The following is a 14,071-nucleotide window of genomic DNA, read 5'->3' on the forward strand; positions in this document are numbered from 1 at the left end:
CCCCTCTGAAAAAATACAGACGTAGACACATGCCATTCACTATTGGCTGTATAATAATATTATGCCATAACAACACAGGCCAACAAAGGAGAATGTTTTATCCAAATAATCCGTTCGGCTTCTTGTTCTAAAGCAAAAGAGTACACTGCTTCTACATTTAGTGACAAAGAAAATATTATCAAAGATACTACACCCTAGGCTGTACTATCTTTGATTATTACTCTGACAAGCAAGTGTATTCTGAAACTGTCAATTTTTACACGCTCAAACAGGGTACTGTGCTAATGAACTTTAGATCTACACTTACCAGAAAGAAAAGAATTAAAAAAAAACCACTACAGGTTGCGTTGTACGATACACGTGTTCAGTAAATATTCTATTACATTTTTAAAACTCTTATTGCTTAAACGTATCTCTCCCACACGCACACACGCGGGTTTGACTTTTTTGTTCTGTTTAGTTTACTGCCTATGTGTCTTGCTGGCCTTTAAACTACGTGCACACATGCATACACGTGTTTCGCTATTGGTTGCATCTCCACCCGTGTTTCGCTATTGGTTGCATCTCCACCCAGTCTCTCTCTCTCTCTCTCTCTTTCTCTCTCTCTCTCTCTCTCCCCCCCCCTTCTCTCTCTCTCTCTCACGCGCACACCTCGGGGAGAATGGCTTTTTTCTGCGGAGTCATCATCTCGTCTGTTTTCAGCAGGCTCTCACGGGTCCTACATTTGTGGCTCAGTTAAGGAAACCTGTGACTGTGAGACCCAATTAAAAAACCAAACGATGAACACGTATCGGTTTATGAAAGGGGAAAACAGTCAATTTTAGTTTTTTCATGTATTTCGATTTCCGAATGTTCTTCGTAAGGAAAACATGACCCATTGATGGTATTGTTTTTTTTCCCTGATCTTTCTTCGAAAGGAAGGTATGGCCGATTTCAGACGATTCCTGTTATGTGTGATGGGATCTGGTCTAAGTCTAAGGAAGTGGCAGGGTGGAGAGTTAACAGCTCTAAAAAGGTGGGGGGGTTTTCAAACCCTGGAATGCGGCCTTTTCACGTTCAGCCGTCAACAACGTACACTGCACAGGTGTATCCCATCACCTGTTGGAAGAAGATTACACCCCGCCCCCTCCCTCCGTCCGTTGTCCTTTTACCCAGTACACTGGATTGAAGCCTATTCAGTTAATGAATGGTGAAATATTCTTCATTAAACACCCACTTTTTGAGGTAGTGGAGTGTGTTGAATGTTTGCCTCTGCGGTTTATTGAAATTTTGGGACGCGCACTCACCCACTCACAAGATAGGAGAGGGTATCGCAGAAAGTTAGAACATTGTAAAAAAAAGTATTTTTTTCTTTTTCTTCTGTGTTTGAACCTTGGTGCACTGCTCTGTTTTCCCAGGCGAAAGGCCGTTTGAGTGCGACTGGTTGGGCTGTGGGAAACGATTCGCCAGATCTGATGAGCTCACACGACACAAGCGGACACACACAGGTAAGTCAACTGATGACCCTATGGAAAGGGGGGGGGGGGTGTTTGGTGTGTTGGTTAGCCCTCTTCTCATTCATGACAGATGTGAGTTCGATTCCCACAAGCAGAAGATATTTTATTGAGTCTTTTCACCTTTCTACTGGGGTTTTTGTTGTCTCCCACCAGCCTGGGCTGACCCTGACAGACATAGTTAAATAAAGCAGCCCACATCCTCAAGAATATAAATGGTGTTGAAAGAGGTGTAGAACATTTATTGTCATTCGAGTATTAACATGTGACTTTTAATTTCGTTGTCCTTTTTAGCACTTTGCTTCAGCGTTATAGTTTAAGAACCTGTTGCCTACGACGAAGTGAAGGGCTTTGATAGTTCCTAAACAAAGTAAGTTCAGAACTGGATTTGAACTCCAAAGTCATATTCATCATTGTCTTGTCACTTTGATATGTGGAATCTAAGCCATCAACAAGCTGTCTCCAGTTGTTACAATCCATAACAGCCTCTTCGATTGTCTCCTCAAAAGCCTAGCTTCATTCTCCCTCTACCTATGCTCTAAATGGCCATGTCTTTTTGTCCACATTTCAGGCGAGAAGACGTTCCAGTGCCCCCTGTGTGATAAACGTTTCATGCGCAGCGATCACAAGATCAAACATGCCAAACGGCACGCCCTGTTCCACCCGAGCATGCTAGAGACAAATACTCGCCATGTCGCCCGCAGTGTCATCCCTCCACCCCAGCAACAGCAGCCTTGTGACTTCCAGTACGTGCCGGACTGCGACATGGGCAGCGACGGTGCCGCGTCTTTCCGCTCAAACAACACAAGTCCAGCCGCACAGCCTTAGGCCTGGTGGAAGGGGGGGGGGTTGCGTCTGTTCACCCAGCGGAAGCCAGACATAACGATGGTGACAACTATGTTACTATGATGATGATGCTGAGGACGTTGTGGCTGCAGACAAATCAGCTGTTATATTTCGTTTGGTGTTCCTGTTCCACTATAGTTTCATGTCGGTACTTACCTTCTTGTTTTGCTCCAGACACTGATTTTTTCTACCCTGTATAGGGATCCTTGTCCTGAAACTCTGATGTAACGATATTCCCAGGCATATATGTGATCGGTTGCTCTACAATCGTTTTTTTTTAGAGCAGTCTGTCTGCTTAGGGATTTCATTTGGTAAAAAAGTGTCTTGGAGGATTACAGCATTCGCACAAATTGGTCTTTGGTGGAAAGAATTCTCTTGACCAAGTATTTGTTGCATTTGAAATTGAGTATTTGTTGCATTTGCAAATTCTGTAGCGAGTGTATTTTTTTGTTCTTACACTGTGCTGTGTGCTTTTGTGAGAGGGATGCTGTGATGGCAGAGAAAACTCTTGAGAAAAAGAAATATGATAAAATGAAAGATACACCGGCATATGTACATTTATGGCTTGACAAGTAACAACTGTGGAAGATTGCAAACTTTGTTACAACTTTGAGACTCAGGACCCAAAGGTAGATTGTTGTATTTTGAATGATTGACACTGGCTTTGTGTTCTCTTTGTGGCCAGTGATGTCGTTCAGCTCTGGCTATGTTACTATGAGTGACTGCATCTTCTTGTAAACAGAAGTAGCGTGTCTGCATGGTATTTAAGCCATTTGCAGTTCAGACAATTGTTATTAGATTTTATATTGATGTTGTGTCCCTCTTTTTCTTCACAAATTTTGAAGTTTTCTTCATTTTTTCTTTTTTTTTCTTTCTAAAATTGGAAAAAAACATATGAACAGTCTGACGACAGAATATGACGAAAGCCATTTTTCAAGTTTTGGCCAAAATTTGTAGTCATATCTAGAACTAGAAAGATGTGGCACATTCCAGAGTCAACTTCTTTTTTTTCTACAAAATGCGATTTTTCAGCCTTTAAAAGTCTTAACCCCGCAATTATTTTTCCAACGTTTTGATGGAATTTTTTCTAGATCTTGTGAAACTGGCAATGGGGGTATACATGCAAAATATTCATAAAATAACTATGCTGTGTCAAAGTGAAAGAGGAAGTAGTTTTTAGAATTTCCTAGTCAAGATAAATCTGTTCGGATTTGTAAGAGATAGCAGTAGCAGTAATACTACATGCACTCTGCGATCTGACCAAACTTGGCAAGTTTCACTTGACACCTCCATCATCCACTCGGGGTTATAGAGTAAAGAACTTGGAAAAGTGACTCTTTTTTATTTAAAAAACCCCCCCACAACACAAAAGCAGTAGACCTTTTTGGACACACAGCGACTCTCTTTGAGTCACATGACTGTTTTATGGTCCGCGAAAGTTTGTCGGCAGCTCTTTTCACTTCCTCATTATTATAATGTGGGTGCGTCACGTTTTGTAAAAAATTTAAAAGATAAGATTCTAACGTGATACATTTCATCGCACAACAAATATCAACTTAGCCCGTATGTCTCGTTTACTTAAGAGACAAAGTTGCTCAAGATTATTTATTTCGGATTTGGTATGTGGGTGAAGAACAGAAATCTTCATTTATTATTTTTAAAAACAAAACCAGGAAAATGGATATGTTGTGTTTTGTCGTGAAACTGTCCATATGTTTTTGAAAGTTTTTTTTTTTTACTGCTGTCTTTGTTATATATATATATATATATATATATATATATATATATATATTGGTTCATCTCCCACTGTCAGTAAGGCCAAAATGCACAAATGGGTGGAGGGAGGGTACTTTTTTGTCACATTTTAATTGGCAAATGGAATATCGTACAAGTTTATTCTAGTTCTCATCCTAAGTTCATATACACATATACTGTGTCAATGATTGTTTGTTTTTCACTAGCTGGACAGTTCTGAGTGTTGAATGTTAAGAAGCTGTGTGCAAAGCCATGCAGGGTACAAATTGTGAGCATAACCATGCAGGGTGTAAATATGTATAAAATGTTTTTGGGTGTACTGAAGACTACAAAGTTTGTTTGTTGATCTGACGAAGGAGCGAGTTTACTATCATTGTTTAGTCTGTGGTGAAATGGCCGCAGTTGTCTATGCCTATCATCCCAGTTTGCCTTATATCCCGATTTTGTTTAGGAAACTGAATTTTTATTTTATAAAACTTCTGAGGTCCCGATTTTATGGACAAAATATGGCCATGCTCTGGCTTTTCTCATTAATCGTCTGACGCTGAAAGATTTCAATCAATCTCAAAGCAAATATATGTGGAGTTTGTCACACCTGATGCTTTTTCAATTGCCCATGCCTTTGGTAAAGCAGGGAAGGTGTCTATGCCTTTATGCTTCATAGAGAGGTAGTTAGTTGTAAGGTTTGCACTCTATCTTATGTCAAGTAGTTGGCCTTTTTAATCTGGTCCTGCTTTCCTATCAAATATCTATCATTGGCATCTCTCTCCCTTCTTTTCTGTGAATGTTACTCTTTAGTGACACCACTGGCATTCACAGGAGACTTATTTATGTTGCAAGCTCTGGAAAAGTCATACAAAATCTTTACTTACAACCACCCCCCCCTCCCCAAACTTTTCTGTCTGATGAGCTCACCGACTGTCTCATGTCTGTTGAAGGTGTTGCCATGTTGTGTCCATGTAAGTTTGAAGTGAGAAAATATTCTCAATTAGTCTGCTGCTTTGAACTCTTGAGAACTTGTAATTTGATTTCTCAGGACGAGGCCAGTCAGAACTCATCAGAATCAATTTCTTTTGTATTTGAACTTTCAATCTCTAAATGGGGTTTGTTTTTATTTGGGTGCATAACAATGATTTGGAAAGCCTAGGGTAACTTTCCACTCCCCTCACACACCTGATAGTAAATTCTATGATTTTTACATGTCTGCCCTTCTTTCCTCGTTATAAATTTTATTTGTTCTGTAAAAGGGGACAGACTGTCTGAAAATCTGTACTAATGCTTGTTACTGATTTGCCTTGCAGCATTTAGTTATCAAATATTTAATCATTTTTGTTAATACTGGTAAAGTTTAAATGTAAACAAACAAAAAACCCTTTTCAAGTGGCAGAGGAATATGTCGGTGTGACTGCAATATTTTGTTAGGTTACTCAAACTTGTTTTGAAGAGAGAAGATATGGGATCTGGATTGTTTAATTCTGTTTGTCTAAGTTCTTTCATTTGTTATTTAACTTGCATTTTTTTGGTTGTGGTTCCTAAATTATTGTATTTGTGCAGAAAACAACCTGCCACCCGCTCTTGAATAATACATTTGAAACAGAAAACACATTTTTTGTTTCTGTACGGAAAAATTCCAACCTTTTTTGTTCATTTATTTATTGATTTATTTTTTGGTTTAGTTTGTGCAGGAAAAATCCAAATGTTTTTGTTTTTGTAAAAAAAGAAAAATCCTCACGTTTTTTTGTTTGGACATTTACTTGCAGCTATCGGCTATTGTTTGAAGAGAAATATAGAACTTGTGGACATGCTACTTACTCTGTCACCGAGAAAACTTTTTTTTGTTTTCATCCTTGTCTTAACCTCATCTTGCATTCCTTGTTCTCTCTTTCGGTTGAGGTTCACAACTTTCAATCCTCATATAAAATTTTGATTTATGGCCCAGAACTTTTCCTCTGTAAATTTCTCTAAAGGTCTCAATAAATATATAGGGAAAAATGTTGGTTCCCTGTCCATTTCAACTCTTTGGACTTGTTTGAGCCCAAAAATGTCTATATTTCTACTGCGGTTTAAGTAATCTTATAAAGACTTGGTGGAAAGTTGAAGGATTTTTTAATCTTGAAAGAGTAAAATTTCTATCCAAAATGTTTTTTGCATATTTGTAAAGTTTTTGTCTTTATATTCCTCACTTGTGAGGTTTAAATTTTAATATTTATATCGTGATGCCATGTTTGTCTTCTACATCTACAGTCTTTCATTCAAGCTGTGGTTGTTTACGAAAAGCACGACTACATATGATTTGGTCTAATAGAGGCCACCCCCTGTAATGGTACTAAGGTCTTTTCAATTGTTTTTTTTTAGTTAAGGAAAAGACTTTGTTGCAGAAGACGTGGGTGTTGTGTATGATGAGACTGTTGCAATTCAGAATTGGTTGATTCAGTTACCAAAAACCCCCCAACGAAACACACCCAACCTGTCACCTGTCTTAATTCCCCAGAAATTTTTACCCGGTCGAATAAGTTGTGTGATTGAGTGTGAAACAGGAGTCATCAATGTTTCCCCCCTCTTTTTCTCAGTGAGGGATTTCTTTTTAAAGGTTATCTAATGTTATGGCTTTTTCTGGGTCTTCTTATGGGAAAATTTTCTGCTTGCATACAATTCGTAGTGATTATTATTTGAAACAGTGGCTGGGATTGTTAAAATGGCATAATGTTTTAAAAACACTGACAAGTTCTCAGAAGGCCAGTTGCCAGTTGAATATTTTCACTCGCTCTTTTTTGTGTGTGTGTGTGTACATGTACATGATTGTGTCATGGGAACTGTTGTGAAATGGTCTTTCCTTGAAGTGTTTTGAAACTGGAATGAAAAATTGTTTGCACTGGTTATTTTTTGTGTGTTTGTTTGTTTGTGTGTGTCTGTGTAGTTTCAAATATATTTAACTTTTCTGCTCTTTTATTTCCAATGCCTAATGGCTTGAGTAAGTTCTTGTATCGGTGGATGGTCAGCATATGAATTGAAATATAGCTCTGTGGGATTTTTCAGTTGCAGCAGAGTAGAAAGAATTCCATGATGAACACCATGCTGCTTATCATCCATCCTCAGAGCAACGATCCGTGCTTGTGAAGTCTAAGTCATGTTGTATGTCACATGAACATGTACCCATGTAGTGTCCGGTCATGCGATCATGTTGTGTTTTAGCAAAGAGCCTACATAACAGAGAGTTCACTCCTCTCTTTGAGCCAATTAAAAAGTGTCATCAAAATTTGGTGACGCCCTCTTCGCAAATGCGCACCCTTTGAGAACAGAGTTACCCTACTTGTGTGAAAAAAATCAAAGTGAAACTAATAAGTTTTTGAATAAATACGAATTCAAATTTTGGAAGAATGCTTTTTTAAAATGGTTACGCTGACAAAAAACCTCTTCCGGAGGAGGAGGCGACTGTTTTCTTCGTTTAATTTGATGTTTAAATGAGAGGCGAGAGGTCATTATAATTTTTAAAAAACCCTAAAACTCTACCCTGAACAAACCCGAACAGCTGATGAACAGCAGTCGATCTTCGCACGCAAGTGGGTGCTATTCCTATTTTTCTTCTGGAGAAACGAAAGAGAGCTTCAAAACAAAGACAGCAATGTCATCTGAGCCAATGCGTGGACTTTCGGCGGACACTTTTTTGGGCTGAGTGGTCCATCTTGTTATGTATCATCATTGGTTTTAGGTCATGGGGTTATGCTACTTGTCAGGTTATGTGATCATTTTGTGTGTGTGTGTGTGCGCGCGCATGCTTTGATGTGTGCATGTTTATTTCAGTTCATTTAATCATGTTGTGTGAAGTCGTGTGGTGATTGTGTTATGAGTCAGGTCATGAGATTATGCTTTGCCTGGTGTTGCCTGCTGTTGAATCTGTTGAACTATCTCCGTTACATTTTCAGATCTGATCAGTACTATCCTTGTTCAAGAGCAGCTGTCTATACTTACAGTGAGAACATTTTGAAAGTTGAAATGAAAGCGTTTGTTTGTTGAGAAACCCTTTGCAAAAGATCTATTGGTAAATGTTGTTCTGAGAATATTTTGAAAATGAAAGCAAACAAGCTTGTTGACAAAAGATACATTAGTACATTTTTTTTTCCTGTCACAGTGAATTTGATGATGTTTGTCACTCATTCTATGATGAAGGATATTGCTTATATTTGTATAGTGTTTTGTGGTTAGCAGTGTTATACTGCAGAATTGCAGTATCAGTTGTATAGCTTGTTCACTTTCACCAGTCTGCGTTATAACAAATTCTAGCTTGTTTATTATTTTATCTATGCCCACAAACTTTTGCATGACATTTCTGCAGGGCAACGACCAAACAAAAATAAATTTAAAAAAAATTCTTGATCCAGTAATCAGTTTCTCTATTTGGGCCCTATTAAAAAAAACTACTGTTTGGGTGCATTCACCCGATTGAATAACTAAAATAAACCACAAACAGAAACCTAGCCTACAAGTTGCTCATTTTGAGAGAGCGACACCACTCTGCCCTCACATTTTAGTGTATGCTTGTAGTTTTAAGAGTCTATTGATCTTCCAACTTTTACTTTAAGACACGTATGCAAAAAGTCTGAGAAGATTAAACGAAGCAATTTTATTTTACCTTGTTTTAATCGTAGTCAAATGAAAGTGAACAAGCTATAGTACATTCTCTTCACACGAAAAGCCATGACAAGTTTTTTTGATTCTCATTTACAATTTCATTACCATGAAAAGCATAACCAAAGTGATGTACATATGTGTCTTGAAAAAGATCTGTGTCTCATAAGACAGTTATCTTCAATTCTTTAGTTTAACAAATATTAAGGTATCTGATATGACTGCAACTTACTGCAAATCAGTTTGTGTCTTTTTATTCCTTGTATTCTGTGCTAGGTCTGAATACTTTTTATTAAGTAGTACAACAGGTTACATCTTCCCGTAAGCTGAAATTCCAAGAGTAGTGTTGTTATCATGACAGAATATAGTGCTTTAGTTTGTTTAGACAGTAAAGGTTTCAATACTTTTAAAAGTAAAATGGATATTTACTAGAGCTGTAGAGTATTATAATCGTCATAGAGCAGTCTCCTTTTGAGAGTTGGTGCCAGCCTTTGTTCCCGTGGGGCGAGTTTTGTGTGCCGTTGGAGGTGTTAGTTATGAATTTGGATGTCCATTGGAGGAGTCATTTATGCCATCAGTGGTATTAATTACGACTTTGAAGGTGTCTGTTACATTTTTGTAGGTGATAGGTGTCTGTTATGGCATCAAAGATATCGGTAATACCTTGGAAGTTTTTTTTTCTCCAGTATATCTCATTTCTCAAACAGTCTCAGTTTCAATCTTTTTCAGTTTGAATAGTTTTTTATTTATATGCACTTTCTTTATATGTCAACTGCAGGGGAGATATTGGAAATCCATTGTCGTTTGTGTGTTGAATAGAAAAAGGCCAAAGATTGGAGAACAGATAGTTCCTATCCCTTTTGTCACCTTGGAGATATTGAATGATGTCCTGCCAGTATAGACAGGTTTTTTCCCCCCAAGAAAATGTGTACCACAACCACAACTTTTGTGGTGGGAGAGCATGGTCTGAAGCACAATTCTGTCAATACGTTTTTTTATGGCACTCACAAAAGATTGCTTCGATTTTTATCTGAAGATATATTTGCCTTCAAACTTAATCTTTTATTACTTGAACTGAAGATATGAAACTATATGGAGGCTGATAGATATTATGTTTTGCTGTTTCAAATAAAGCGAAAATACAATTCACATTTGTGTTCTTTTTTTTTTTTCTACTTAAAAATTGAATGGAGTATTTCGGTCAATTTGAGTGGGTGCTTGGAGGAAGCCACTGATGGTTGGTGGTACTGCTTTTCTGTCTATCTTGAGCACATCAATACAATTCAATTTTTTTTTTGGGGGAGGGGGGTGTAAATGTTTTACGGTGCTCGCAACTGCATAAGGTCATATGAGCGCACTGGTCACATTAAACATTTTCAGTTGGTAGAAAATTTTCAATTTTGCCCTGGTGGCGGTGGAAGCCTGCTCTTATCGATTTTAAACCACCAAGGGATCTTTAACGTGCACAGCTTGCATATAAGATCTCCGAAATTTTTCGCCCTCGTCAGAGAAGGCTAGGTGTAAATCTTCTCTACCATAGGATCAGGGGTGTGGCTGAAAGACAGCAGTAAGAAGGAGCCAAGAAGTAGCTGCTAAAAAGCTGCAGAAAGAGTCAGGAGCCCAGAGGAGGGGGCAAAGGAGGTAAGGGGGTGGGGGCAGAAAGTGGAGGTAAAAGCAGACGACAGAACATTGCTACAGAGAAGGAATGGAGGTGAAAGACAATTTTAGAGAAGAAATATTTCCGTCGCTATCCAGATTCGAACCCAGGACCTATTGAATGAGAGGCGAACTCCTCACCCTCTAGGTCACAAGTGCCCCCTGCAATTCAATGATTGCCCTTTAGTTCCAGGAAAGAATAAGAGGGATTGCAGATGACACAAAATAAAGAAAAATAGGACCCACCAGTGACACCCTAAACACACACAGAACAGACAACACATCAGAAAGAAAATGAGGACCAACCAGTGTCGCCCTCTTTCCACACAGAGACAAAAATATCAGAGATAAAAATTGCCCAACAGGCAGAAAAATGCTTCTTTGATTTCATTATTTTGATGAGAGCCTGATTTTACCATGATGGAACAAATGCCAAATATAACAAGACTGAGTTACATAAATGTAAATATGAAACCATTTCGCCAAGTAGTTTTGTCGCAATCATAGTTACTGAGGAGTCTGTGTCTAAGCATTTCCTGTTTAAATCTTGCAATAAGAAATTTGGACATCTCTTACCCTTAATCAGTGAAATACATGAGCATGAGACAAATTTTCACAACAGTAATCTTTGCAAAATAATAATAGGACAAATCAATTTATTGTTTGACTTTTATTGAAAAATATCAATGATTGCATGAATGAACACTGAAATGAGAATAAGAAGGGACGAATGCGGAATGTACATAAAAAGTTCTGATAGAATGATGATGAAATGATCTTACTTACAAATGTACTGTGCATATTTTTACACCCACAGAATTAGTAACGGCAGTAATGGAATTAGTGGCAATCTACACACAATGAGGATCAAAGTTTAACAACTCTTAAGAAAAGCAACAGTGTATCGGGGTCTATAACATTAATATTTTTCTAAAACAAGTTTGTACAAAAGTATGCTTTAAGAAAATAATAGCAAAATGTATTCAATTATAAACACTACATAGACCACCCATTTGAAAAACAAAATAATTACTGCTAATACTAATAATTTGATAGAATACACTAATTCATTTATTCAAAATTTTGACAGTATGCTTATTTCAATAAAATGTATCTGAGCGACAGCTCACAGAAAATGGTACCTATCTGGCACTTAACAAGAATGTTATCTCTTTGTCTTTGTAAATGAATTACAATTCTGAGGTGATTTATTGTGTTATTTAACCTATCTAGGCAGTAGGTAAACAACATTTGTACTTATTGTAAGAGCACGAGAAATAGAAACATTTTGCTTTGTCACAAACATGGGTCAGACCATGAAAGACATCGTCGTGAGCACTTTACTCACCTAATGATATTATATGTAATTATTTGCCTCCGCTATTTATTAAGACAGAAAAGGCCCCTTTGTCCAGTGAAAAAGTGCCCTTAGGTGTGACTCGGAGAAAATAAATACTGACCGGAAAAGACAAATGGAAACTTATGTAGATTTAGGCTGTCCCTAAAAGCCACGATATCTTGAGTGAACAGCCTATACCAGAACACTTTATAATTGCAGTTGACAACAAAAGAACAGTCCCCAAATAGAAATGACAATATCTAATTAAAAAAACGTGGTTTAAGCAACAGCTGACATAACCATTAACAACCACAGATCTAGATCTTCCCTTTGCTCCCCCCCCCCTCCCAAAGAACACAAGAAAAAAAACTACAGGAAATTAATGGTGCCAAATAGAACTAAGACAGATCCCTTTGAATAGGAACACTTTGAGCACACGTTTGCAACCATATACTTATTATACATTTCATATTCCTAAAAATTTTAGACCTAGAAACTAAGACTAAGAACAGTTTTAAGAAATCTACACTTAGACAGCGTTTTCAATGCAGTAGTGAAAAAATAAAAGCACCATATATACAATCAAAGTTCTTTCCACACGTAATACTAAAGCCACCACAAGGATTTCAATGGCCAATATCTTAGTAGTTGTTAAAAGTGCAAAGTTGGGACAAGCAAGAACTGCAAGATTTGCTTTCTCTCCACGTCACTTTCTCTCTTTCACATTTTCCTCCCTCTCTTTCAACCACTTTTCTTATAATAACACACTCCTTTTCATAATACAATATGCCAATACCTCAATGAAATCTGCATACTCTTCTGAATTTCAGACAATCAATTTTCTCACCTGGTGTGATCCAAGTCTCGTACAATCCTTTCATCCACATCTTCCACACATGTACCAGCACAGCATTAATAGAAAAATAAACTATTTGGTCCCCACAACCGAATCCCATTTAGATTTTACATTGACCTAGACATCAACACACTTACAGAAATGCAGGTTATTTGTACTTTTGTAGAAAGCAAAGTCGAAGAGATGAGCCCTTCCACTGACCTGTGTTACTCTCAGTTGGACAGAAAGAAAGAAGGTAAGGGTGAAAAGGCCACTGCTGAGAAACCTCATACTCTTTGTCATTATTACTTCATGATTCCATTACTTTTCAGTCCCCCAAATTTTGTTACAAAAAAACTTGGCTGTCTTTAGACAGGACTCAATCACCGCAAACCATAATCTCTTCTTTTCATTTTGACTGAAAAGATGAACCATCAATTAAGAAATAATTTTTAAAACTCACAAACTCATGTACACACAGTTATGTAACTGACTGAACTCATCCCTATAAAAATCTGCTAATAAAATGCAATGAACGGAAAATCTAATTTTAAAATGTCTGCCTCTTCCTGAAATTCCAACTTCAGAAAAAATCAACCCTTGACCTCATCAAAAGAAACTGTACATGTCAATATTAACATAATGGGTTTGTATTTTGTACATTTCCAAGTTCCAAAAGAACTTCCTTTTTCATACTCTACAATCTTATTGACACTACAGGAAACAATTCCATTTACAAAGAGTGGTGGACTGAACCAAGGACATTTATTAGATGGAGCATCAAGCTCAGTACAAAAATGAAACACCTGATTGTTATATAAATCAGACAACAGAAAAAAACAACAACAATACATTAACGAAAAAAAAAGAATAGAACTAAAATAAAGAAAAGGTTTTTGCTGCAGTTGTTCCTGCCTCCGGCATCATTGCATGACTACAGCCAGGGGTGCCAGGCAGGGTCCATGCGACACAGGTTGTCTGTGTTGGTTGCCGCGGTGACCAGAGTACTGACGCGGCTGTCCGCACCTTCAAATGACGCCAGATCTGCAAACAAAATAAACAACATTAATATTAATTAAATAATGCTGCTGCCACCATAAGCTTGGAGATATCACCAAACCAATTCATTTATCTAGGATCGAAGACTTATTTCATCCAAATACGGGAATCAAACTTGTGAAGAAGTACAAGCTTGTTAAAAAACGTGGCGTGTCCTTTAACATGCTCCAGAGTCTGGCACTGAACAATAGCATTCTCTTGTCAAGCCGTGACATTAACAATTACTGCATGGAACAACACACTGTTAACCTGCAACCTTTGATTCTAATACTAATATTGTAAGGCATATTTCTCCCTTGGGTGCTCAATGTGCCCAAAATAAAAGATTACTTGAAAGCTTACACTTAATTATTAAATGCAAAGTGAATAAACATGGATCCTCTCCAGAACAAACATTTGGAAACATTATCTTTTGAATTGAAAATCTAGCAACTTTTAAAACCAAGTTTTGTCACAAATCTG

The 14,071-nt window shown here is 37.5% G+C and overlaps 2 protein-coding genes across 7 annotated transcripts in view; one reads left to right on the plus strand and one right to left on the minus strand.

Moving 5' to 3' along the window:
* The window catches only part of LOC101857885 (Krueppel-like factor 14), a 6,827-nt gene extending 3,970 nt beyond the window's left edge, over positions 1 to 2,857 (plus strand). The window contains exons 2-3 of the mRNA XM_005101067.3: positions 1,398 to 1,487; positions 2,065 to 2,857. Coding sequence (XP_005101124.1) covers positions 1,398 to 1,487; positions 2,065 to 2,321 — 347 coding nt within the window. The 3' untranslated portion in view covers positions 2,322 to 2,857. The remainder of the gene's footprint in view (positions 1 to 1,397; positions 1,488 to 2,064) is intronic.
* An 8,174-nt stretch (positions 2,858 to 11,031) lies between these two features.
* The window catches only part of LOC101858114 (transformation/transcription domain-associated protein), a 110,515-nt gene continuing 107,475 nt past the window's right edge, over positions 11,032 to 14,071 (minus strand). For all 6 annotated transcript variants that reach the window (XM_035970456.1, XM_035970455.1, XM_013084050.2 and 3 more), the window contains one exon: positions 11,032 to 13,594. In XM_035970456.1, coding sequence (XP_035826349.1) covers positions 13,485 to 13,594 — 110 coding nt within the window. In that variant the 3' untranslated portion in view covers positions 11,032 to 13,484. The remainder of the gene's footprint in view (positions 13,595 to 14,071) is intronic.

Source organism: Aplysia californica, unplaced genomic scaffold (assembly GCF_000002075.1).
Source record: "Aplysia californica isolate F4 #8 unplaced genomic scaffold, AplCal3.0 scaffold00269, whole genome shotgun sequence".
Taxonomy (NCBI): domain Eukaryota; kingdom Metazoa; phylum Mollusca; class Gastropoda; order Aplysiida; family Aplysiidae; genus Aplysia; species Aplysia californica.